The sequence below is a fragment of the Coregonus clupeaformis genome, chromosome 6 (genome assembly GCF_020615455.1).
Source record: "Coregonus clupeaformis isolate EN_2021a chromosome 6, ASM2061545v1, whole genome shotgun sequence".
Classification (NCBI taxonomy): Eukaryota; Metazoa; Chordata; class Actinopteri; order Salmoniformes; family Salmonidae; genus Coregonus; species Coregonus clupeaformis.
Window position 1 is genome coordinate 30,061,534 of NC_059197.1, and position 10,939 is coordinate 30,072,472.

General features: G+C 45.4%; 1 protein-coding gene across 2 annotated transcripts in view; it reads right to left on the reverse strand.

Moving 5' to 3' along the window:
• LOC121567586 (cholinesterase) overlaps nucleotides 1-10,691 on the reverse strand; it is a 31,656-nt gene extending 20,965 nt beyond the window's left edge. For both annotated transcript variants that reach the window (XM_041877752.2, XM_041877751.1), the window contains exons 1-2: nucleotides 10,604-10,691; nucleotides 6,152-6,477 (exon numbers count right to left, since the gene is read on the reverse strand). In XM_041877752.2, coding sequence (XP_041733686.1) covers nucleotides 6,152-6,461 — 310 coding nt within the window. In that variant the 5' untranslated portion in view covers nucleotides 6,462-6,477; nucleotides 10,604-10,691. The remainder of the gene's footprint in view (nucleotides 1-6,151; nucleotides 6,478-10,603) is intronic.
• Between the last annotated feature and the right edge of the window lie 248 nt (nucleotides 10,692-10,939).

A 10,939-nucleotide genomic window follows, 5' to 3' on the forward strand; every position in this document is an offset into this window, starting at 1 on the left:
AATATGTTGACAGTTACTCCAAATGGATTGAAGTTTTCCCAACCTCTAGTGATATATTTGTATTGCTGTTGATGTTTTCTTTGTTTTTGTCTTGCTTCAAGAACAAATCTCATCAGAGTGGGTCTGCTGGATGGTTTGGATTTGTCCCTAAGGATTAGCCCTCTAACACCCTGAACCTGTAATGTTGCGGTGAGGTCGCCAATGTGATAAGGGAGTATAAGCAAATTTGCAAAAATTGTTTTAATTGTGTGTTGTTGTTCTCTTTGACATTTGTCTTAGAAATCTGTATTAAGAATATTGGTACGTGAATCATTTGTCATTTGTCATACAGTAAATAACTTCTTGAATCAGAAATGCCCTAAACTAAACTGTTGTTCTGGTCTGTCCTCTCTCGAGGTTATGGCGAAGGTGACCACAGATGGTATCTAGATGCACAGAAGGGATAATTCGGCCAGGAACAGTGTGAACCTCACTCCCTCTAACCTGCTGAAGTAATGGCGAAAATGGTGTTCACTATGGCCCTGTCCTTCACCACTTCTATCGTGAGACCTGAGTCCGAGCCAGCAACCTGTCCACAGCATCCAGTCGAAGCTATCAACTGCCTTTTTCCTCATGCCTTTTCTCTCTGGAGTGCGACACGAGTCCACGTGGAGTGAGCATGGAGAGAGATCTCGTCCAAACTTTTCTTATGATGCTGGTATACTGGTAGGAGGATGGACAAGACATAACGGAGAGTAAAGGACAGTGGCGGCTCAGGTGAGAGATTCGTATGCTTGGTAAAATGGGACATTATCAAGGGCCATCCACTTTGAACATGTGTGCCATTGGGAAGACAAACTGTAAAGCTATCTGAATTAGAAAATGAAGACGCCAGAAGAATGAGTGCCCTGAAGGAGGGGGGTGGTCAACCGTGCCCGTAATTGATGATGGCTTGTCCAAAATTGTTTATTTGGGGTATCAGGTTGATTGTGGAGGTCTGCACACTGGGAAATGTATAGTAATTTAGACTAAGAATGCCTTGAGATATCAATCTGTCATTACCACAAATGGGGGTCGTCATGAGAAAAGTTAATGCTAGAAAAATAAGATGAATATACTGTATGCCAATGTAAATGTACATTCTGCCAGCACCAGTATGTGCTAAGTTGAGGGTCTTAAAATTTGAGTGAGAGAACCAACGTGAAGCACTAAGGACTGTCATTCTAAATTTGGGTTGTATAATTTATCAATAGGTCTAATTATGATTCGGAAAGGCGAGACGGAGAGACAGAAAGCTGCCACTAAAACTGTGAGGAGAGTACAAAGTGAGGGGAGGGTGCACTGCTCATCCTGCAGGTGGTTTCTGAAACTAATTAAATATTTGTAAGAATCCAGTCTAGGGAGGGTTCCTCCCAGGGAAACCTTATCTTTTTGTGTCTTCCGAGAGGGAGGTTACCAGAAAACCCACTGGCTTGGGCTATCCATAATTGGGATGTTGATAGTAGGGGCTTTGTGGTCCTCACCCCAATCTCATTATCATCAAGGTTGGTTTGAAACTGTTATAACGTGTTCTCTTTCTTCCCTGTGAAAGTCAATATGATTTCTAGGTTGTGTGAAACATGCGAGTGATCATTGTTCTAGATGAGGGACTGTTGGAAACGGACTAATTGACTTGAGCACGTTTTAGTATGTTTATAACTATATACGTGGCCTAGCTATATAAGTGGCCGGGCTCGAGAGGCAGGATGGGAGGAGGCCGCCCTGGTCGCCCTTTACGCCCAGGGGCTATCGGAGGGGATGAAGGACGAACTCTCCTTGCATGAATGACTGGACAGCCTCATTGAACTCTCGGTGCGGGTAGACAATCGCCGTCATGAGAGGGCGCATGAGAGAGGGATGACGCAAGGCACGCCTCCACGTCCACCTATCAACCCAGAGGCTTTCCGCCGATTCAGGGAGAAGACGCCTCAGGAGGAGGCTATGCAGCTGGGGGCGGCGCGCTTGTCCAGGATGGAGAGGCAGAGGCGTCTGCGCCAGGGACGTTGCCTGTACTGCGTCCAAGCAGGTTAGCACTGCGACTCATGCCAGAAGAAGCCGGGAAATGGGAGGGCTTGCTAGTATCGGGAGGGGAGCTAGAGAGCCGGAACCGAAACCCCAACTCCAGAGACTCCCAGACTTTTCTCCCTATCAGGGTTCAGTGGGCCTGAGCTGCGCGTCGGTGGATTCTGGGGCCGCGGGAAACCTGATGGACGCGGGGCTGGCCCAAGGGTGGAGCGTTCCGTTACTCTCCCTCTCCGAGCCGGTTCCAGTCATGGGCCTGGACGGCCGGCCGTTGAGGTCGGGCTTCATCACCCAGCGCACTATCCGGGTGGTGGGGGGGCTGTAGGAGGATATCCAGTTTTTCATTGAGGACTCTCCGGAGTGTCCCCTCGTCCTCGGGCACCCCTGACTGGTCGCCCACTAACCCCTGGATAGACTGGTCCACGGGGCGGCTCATCCTGGAGGCAGACTCCGCCCCAATCCTGTTCCAGTCTCCACAGACCACTCATCAGCCCAAACGACCGTCCCAGTCAACCTACCAGTCCTCACGTCTTCCCCAGGGCCCGCACTCCGAATCGCCAACCATCCTTGCGGCATCTGCCACCGGGAGGACGGCGGATACAGACAGCGGCTACAGACCTGGCAGGCGTTCCCCAGGAGTATTTTAGTAAGAGGCGTGCCAAGTGCCTACATCCTCACACGCCTTACGACTGCGCTATCGATCTCCTGCCGGGCGCCATGCCCACACGAGGGCGATTGTTTGCCTTGTCCCGGCCGGAGACGCTGGCCATGAGGGAGTATATCGACGAGGTACTTGTCGAGGGTCAAATCTATCCCTCTACCTCACCAGCAGGCGCAGGCTTCTTCTTCATGGGGAAAAAGGACGGTGGGCAGCGGCCTCTCATTGATTACCGGGCGCTCAACGACATCGCGGTTAAGAACCGCTACCCACTCCCCTTGATGACGACGGCATTCGAGTCGTTGCAGGGAGCCTGGGTCTTCACCAAGCTTGGGTGGGGGGGTTACTGTTACAAGAGGGGGTCGCAGTTACAGAAAGGGGTTGCAGTTCTGGAGCGACCCACTAGGTGTCATCCTCCGACAACCTTAGGCACCTCCTCACTCACAGTCGGGACTAATCATCATTCTAATGGTGTCACCTGTGTCTATTGGTTAACCTCTGTATTTATGCCCTCACTTCCCTGTGTTCCCTTGCTCAGTTTTCTCTGCTAGTTTCTCTATGTCCAGAAGTACTACACGGTGTCTGATCGGAGATCTATGTACAGGTACTTGAGAAGTGTTATCCCTGTTTCGTTATTTGTTTCAGTCATAGTTAGTATTTCGTATTTTGGCTGTCAGCCTGTTTTTGGAGACTTATTTGCTCCGCCTTTCTTTTATCGTGATAAGTCCGTTATTTTTTATTTTGGCTTCGGGACCACCAGTAAAGATCCTTGTTTCACCATCTCTGCCTACTGCCTACTGTATATCTTGCACAGCACCTGGGTCACACCTCACCCCAACCCTTACCTTTTACACTATGTTCCGCCCCTGTTTCCACATATCTGCTAACTGCCACGTAAAACAAAGAGGTTGTCCTTTCTAGAAAAGCTGAGAGCCAACTCTGTTCGTTGGGCTCTTAACTCTGCACCATTGAGTGATTGTTAACCGCTCCATTTTTTCCAATCTTACAATAAAGTTGTTGTTTGAAGAATCTACAGTCTCTCTTCTCTTTTTGGTTAGAATTTACACTCTTAAAGGGAGTGCTCCTAATCTCAGTTTGTTACCTGTATAAAAGACACCTGTCCACAGAAGCACTCAATCAATCAGATTCCAAACTCTCCACCATGGCCAAGACCAAAGAGCTCTCCAAGGATGTCAGGGACAAGATTGTAGACCTACACAAGGCTGGAATGGGCTACAAGACCATCGCCAAGCAGCTTGGTGAGAAGGTGACAACAGTTGGTGCGATTATTCGCAAATGGAAGAAACACAAAATAACTGTCAATCTCACTCGGCCTGCGGCTCCATGCAAGATCTCACTTCGTGGAGTTGCAATGATCATGAGAACGGTGAGGAATCAGCCCAGAACTACACGGGAGGATCTTGTCAATGATCTCAAGGCAGCTGGGACCATAGTCACCAAGAAAACAATTGGTAACACACTACGCCATGAAGGTCCCCCTGCTCAAGAAAGCACATATACATGCCCGTCTGAAGTTGGCCAATGAACATCTGAATGATTCAGAGGAGAACTGAGTGAAAGTGTTGTGGTCAGATGAGACCAAAATCAAGCTCTTTGGCATCAACTCAACTCGCTGTGTTTGGAGGATGAGGAATGCTGCCTATGACCCCAAGAACACCATCCCCACCGTCAAACATGGTGGTGGAAACATTATGCTTTGGGGGTGTTTTTCTGCTAAGGGGACAGGACAACTTCACCACATCAAAGGGACGATGGACGGGGCCATGTACCATCAAATCTTGGGTGAGAACCTCCTTCCCTCAGCCAGGGCATTGAAAATGGGTCGTGGATGGGTATTCCAGCATGACAATTACCCAAAACACACGGCCAAGGCAACAAAGGAGTGGCTCAAGAAGAAGCACATTAAGGTCCTGGAGTGGCCTAGCCAGTCTCCAGACCTTAATCCCATAGAAAATATGTGGAGGGAGCTGAAGGTTTGAGTTGCCAAACGTCAGCCTCGAAACCTTAATGACTTGGAGAAGATCTGCAAAGAGGAGTGGGACAAAATCCCTCCTGAGATGTGTGCAAACCTGGTGGCCAACTACAAGAAACGTCTGACCTCTGTGATTGCCAACAAGGGTTTTGCCCCCAAATACTAAGTCATGTTTTGCAGACGGGTCAAATACTTATTTCCCTCATTAAAATGCAAATTAATTCATTAAATTCTTTACATGCGTTTTTCTGGATTTTTTTGTTGTTATTCTGTCTCTCACTGTTCAAATAAACCTACCATTAAAATTATAGACTGATCATGTCTTTGTCAGTGGGCAAACATACAAAATCAGCAGGGGATCAAATACTTTTTTCCCTCACTGTATATGGGGGTCCCCCTGGGAGTGAATTACACCCTAAGTGTGATGTCATCCCTGCCCTTTATCACCTATCGCCCAAAGAGACCAGATGACGTGACCTTTTACCAGATGTATAAAGCCCCCAAAGTCTGTGATGCTTATGCACGTCCTGACAATAGTAGTAACCCCGCTATCCCTATTGTGGGTTCTCTGTTGGACCCCTGGTGTATTAAAGGTAAAGGTAGTAATCATGTGGGAGAGACAATCTGCAATTGTACACTGGACCAAGAGGGAGTCAACAATTGCAGCCTGACTGTCTAGCCGTTGTTTTAGTCATTGTACTGATTCTGTTGCTTTGTTCTCATGCTGACATTTTACTGCAATATGTGTTTAACACAGGTAACACATTTAAGAACCAAATGTAATGTTAAATGTTGCCATGACCCAGGGCCAGAATGCAAGTTGTGAAGGATTAGCTGAGACAGTGATGTCTGGCCTGATCTTTACCCAGTGCCCAGTTGGGCTCCAACCCCTCACCCTTCAGCTCTTGAAGAAGAATCCCTTTCTTTAAATGATTGATTTAAAATTGTATCTAATCATTAGCAGAAACTTGCAAGTTAAAACTGTATATGATGGATGAGGGGTTGGAGGTTTTAAACTCAGTCTCACAATGGATGACACTTACAAGGAAGAATTGGTGGACTACAGGATATTATGCATTTAGAAGCTTGCTATCAAACATGCTTCCCAAGATTAACATGGTCGCTGTGGTACAACGTTTATTTTGACTGGCGATGTTCTGCCTTTATCAGAATGCCATCAGGTAGCCTGATTTCTGACGTGTCCATGTAAACAGGATTATTAGGGAGATCATTCTTCTTGAAAACCATGTAAATGTTTTAATCTAACTAATATATAAATCTGATTATCCACAATAATCGCATTATTGCGTGCATGTAACCGTACTCAATGACTGTAGACCGTCACTAACATCAACAGGTTTAAAGGCACACAAACATATACAATACATTCATGTAGGTGTAATAAGCTATGCCAGTTTACTATACAGGCCTATGTCATCATTCTGATATCATATCCCTACCAGGAAAGGTTATATCCCGGGGTTGGAAGCAGGAGTTGGGGTAGCGGGTGGCATGTCGTACCCCTGTCCACCCCTCTGCAGGCTGAGGAGGGCGAAAACGCAGTTCCCCAACGGGGGGGCTCCCATAGGGAATTCCCAGGAATGCTCTGACATATCCACCACCTGGCACGGGAAGCTGAGTGCCCTGGACTCTGCCGCGGTTCGTGGCGACAATGAGGTCATCGATGAGGTCATCAACCTGAGCCGTTGTGGCCGGGAGAATGTGGAACAGCAGGAGTGACAGGGTGATGTGTGTGTGAGTGGTCACCATGGTAACACATTCAGGTCTGGAGAGGTCAAAACACATAGAAGGATGTGGAGGTCAACAGAAATATACACACTCACACAAACACACAAACACGGATCAAGAAACACACGCACAACAAACACACTATAACTTCGTTTTTTTTAAGCATTCAAGATTTTCCAAAGATAGTCACCGGCTTCAACAAGCACAGAACAACTAGGGCAGAGGGAGAGGAGAGAGAGAGGGAGGCCGACAGCTATTAATAACACCACGAATTCAGCTGATATCAGGATAAGTGTGAAGGGGTGCACAGTGAGATGGGGGGGGCGATCAAATCTCTCCCTCTGACTCATTCAACACCAGACAGGCGTTCAGACACACCCACCACAATTGCCTTCCACTTCTCTCCCAACAGATTACTCAACTGAAAGGGCGAATCAAATTAATGTCTAAAATTAGAGTGTGATGGCTTGTTCTGATATTGGATGAATCCTGGATTATTCAGGTATACACTGACCAGACAGATTGTCCCAGAAGTCTCACATGAATTTAGAGGCAGAATGAATAGAGCTGGCAGGCAGGATATCTATACCACATCTACCTTTCCTTATGGACTTTAAATAAAACCCTGTGTCTGTGGAAATAGCTTACCTATCCAGTTGAAATACACTATACAGTACCAGTCAAAAGTTTGGACACACCTACTCATTCAAGGGTTTTTCTATATTTTTAAAAAATTTTACATTGTAGAATAATAGTGAAGAAATCAAAAATATGAAATAACACATATGGAATCATGTAGCATCCAAAAAAGTGTTAAACAAATCAAAATATATTTTATATTTGAGATTCTTCAAATAGCCACCCTTTGCCTTGATGACAGCTTTGCACACACTTGGCATTCTCTCAACCAGCTTCATGAGGTAGTCACCTGGAATGCATTTCCATTAACAGCTGTGCCTTCTTAAAAGTTAATATGTGGAATTTCTTTCCTTCTTAATGCGTTTGAGCCAATCAGTTGTGTTGTGACAAGGTAGGGGGGGTATACAGAAGATAGCCCTATTTGGTAAAAGACCAAGTCCATATTATGGCAAGAACAGCTCAAATAAGCAAAGAGAAACGACAGCCCATCATTACTTTAAGACATGAAGGTCAGTCAATCCGGAAAATTTCAAGAAGATCTTCTCCAATTAAATAAGTTCATTAGAGTTACCAGCCTCAGAAATTGCAGCCCAGATAAAAGTAACAGACACATCTCAACATCAACTGTTCAGAGGGGACTGTGTGAATCAGGCCTTCATGGTCGAATTGCTGCAAAGAAACCACTACTAAAGGACACCAATAAGAAAAAGCGACCTGCTTGAAATGTGTCCTCTGGTCTGGAGTCCAAATTGGAGATTTTTGGTTCCAACTGCCGTATCTTTTTGAGACGCGGTGTGGGTGAACGGATGATCTCTGCATGTGTATTTCCCACACTTAACCAGCATGGCTACCACAGCATTCTGCAGCGATACGCCATCCCATCTGGTTTGGGCTTAGTGGGACTATCATTTTCTTTTTCTACAGGACAATGACCAAACACACCTCCAGGCTGTGTAAGGGCTATTTTATCAAGAAGGAGAGTAATGGAGTGCTGCATCAGATGTCCTAGCCTCCACAATCCCCTGACCTCAACCCAATTGAGATGGTTTTGGATGAGTCGGACCGCAGAGTGAAGGAACAGCAGCCAACAAGTGCTCAGCATATGTGGGAACTCCTTCAAGACCGTTGGAAAAGCATTCCAGGTGAAGCTGGTTGAGAGAATGCCAAGAGTGTGGAAAGCTGTCATCAAGGCAAAGGGTGGCTATTTGAAGAATATAAAATATAAAATATATTTTGATTTGTTTAACACTTTTTTGGTTACAACATGAATCCATATGTGTTATTTCATAGTTTTGATGTCTTCACTATTATTCTACAATGTAGAAAATAGTCAAAATAAAGAAAAACCCTGGAATGAATAGGTGTGTCCAAAGTTTTGACTAGTACTGTATATACACAAGTATGTGGACACCCCTTCAAATTAGTGGATCCGGCTATTTCAGCCACACCCATTGCTGACAGGTGTATAAAATCGAGCTCACATCCATGCAATCTCCATAGACAAACATTGGCAGTAGAATGGCCTTACTGAAAACCTCAGTGACTTTCAACGTGGCACCGCCATAGGATGCCACCATTCCAACATGGCAGTTCATCAAATTTCTGCCCTGCTAGAGCTTCCCCGGTCAACTGTAAGTGCTGTTATTGTGAAGTGGAAACATCTAGGAACAACAATGGCTCATCCTTCGAGTGATGAAGCACGTAGCGCGTAAAAAATATTCTGTCCTCGGTTGCAACATTCACTACCGAGTTCCAAACTGCCTCTGGAAGCAAGGTTAGCACAATAACTCTTCGTCGGGAGCTTCATGAAATGGGTTTCCATGGCCGAGCAGCCGCACACAAGCCTAAGATCACCATGCACAATGCCAAGTGTCGGCTGGAGTGGTGTATGCTCACCACCATTGGACTCTGGAGCAGTGGAAACGTATTCTCTGGAGTGATGAATCACACTTCAAGATCAGCCAGTCAGTGTCTGGGTTTGGCGGATGCCAGGAGAACGCTACGTGCCCCAATGCATAGTGCCAACTGTAAAGTTTGGTGGAGGAGGAATAATGGTCTGGGACTGTTTTTCATGGTTCGGGCTAGGCCCCTTAGTTCCAGTGAAGGTAAATTGTAATCCTACAGCATACAATTACATTCTAGACGATTCTGTGCTTTCAACTTTGTGTCAACAGTTTGGGGAAGGCCCTTTCCTGTTTCAGCATGACAATGCCCCCGTGCACAAAGCGAGGTCCATAGAGAAATGGTTTGTCGAGATCGGTGTGGAAGAACTTGACTGTCCTGCACAGAGCCCTGACCTCAACCCCATCGAACACCTTTGGGATGAATTGGAACGCCAACTGCGAGCCAGGCCTACACACACCCAAACACACACACTAATATCCGACCACTTTCCCTTATCTAAAGAAAGACAAAACATTTCTGACAGTGTCTGGTGAAAGAATGGGTTGCCACAACAGCCAGTCATAGCTAACAAATGAGACCAAATACCAGCTTTATCAAGTAGCACACAGAGAAACACGCATATGCAAGCAGCCATGCACTCTCACAAAGGCTGCACACACAGACACACACGCACACGTAGCTTCGAGGTTAGAGTGTTGAAACAGTCACCGAAAGGTCACTGGTTTGAATCCTCGAGCCGACAAGGTGAAAAATCTGTCGCCGTGCCCTTGAGCAAAGTACTTAACCGTAATTGCCTCGCTGGTGTCTCAGTGGGAGTTGGGATATGCAAGAAACATTTCCATTTGTGTGTAATAGACAAAATATAAGCAACCCCCAAATTATTATTATCACACACATTCACACAGTCTGTGTAACAAGCTAGCTAAATGTCAGACACACCCCATGGGTATTTTACCAAATTGTTAGGGTGAATAATGGCTTTTGAAGAACTGATCTGTGCTGTGGTTTGAGGAGAAAGATACAACAGAACAAGTGGTGGTGGGAGACCCCCCCTTTGTGCTGCTGTGCCCCACTGACACCTTCACTGGTTGGATGGAAGACAACCTCACAAAGGGTTACAACAACAGACTGACAACGGTGGTAAGAAATGTGTTGTTGAGAAAGTGTTTGGTCATTCCCTCTTTAAACTATTTTTAAAAGAGAATAAAATGTCCCTGGGGTGTTTGAGAGGGATGGTAATCGGATTTAAAGCAAACAATACCTCCCTGTCAACCCATTCACTGATTCAAAATAAAAACACACCGTTTGTTGGTCGCCTTCCCGATAAACTTCACTCTTCTATGCCTCTTACAATACTCCTTCACTTTAAGCATATTAAGGCCATCGGCCAAATATTTAAAGCATCTATGTGTTGCATAAATAAATCCTATTCATAAGAAGCAAGTTGGCAAAACATTAATTCCTATGCAGCAGCGTTCTGTAGCAGGACAGATGACTGTATTTAAAGGGGACACTTGGCCAATTGAACAGTACAAGAGAAGCACACTTAGCATAGGTTATTTAAAAACAACATAATGAATAGGCTACATGGAACATACCAACACCCTCTCTAAACTCACCCTCTCTAAACTGCGATGTATCCTCTCTTCAGTGTTCCTGCTGAAAGATATTTGAGGCAGTAGTGTTGTATATCCTGGCCAATCGTTTTCCGATGTAAAACGGCAACGTGAAAACGGCCCGTTTTTCGTTTTCACGTTTTTTTTTCAAAAACGAAAAACGACTTATTTTTTGGTATCTCGTTTTTGTCAGATAAACAAAACAACAAATTGCCTTTTTTTTAAATTATATTTTAAAATTGAGACATTGTTTGTTTTTGTTATCTTGTTTTTTGCATATAAAAAGCAACAACTTGATATTTTGATTGTCACAAGTGGGTGGGGTTAAATGTGAAATAT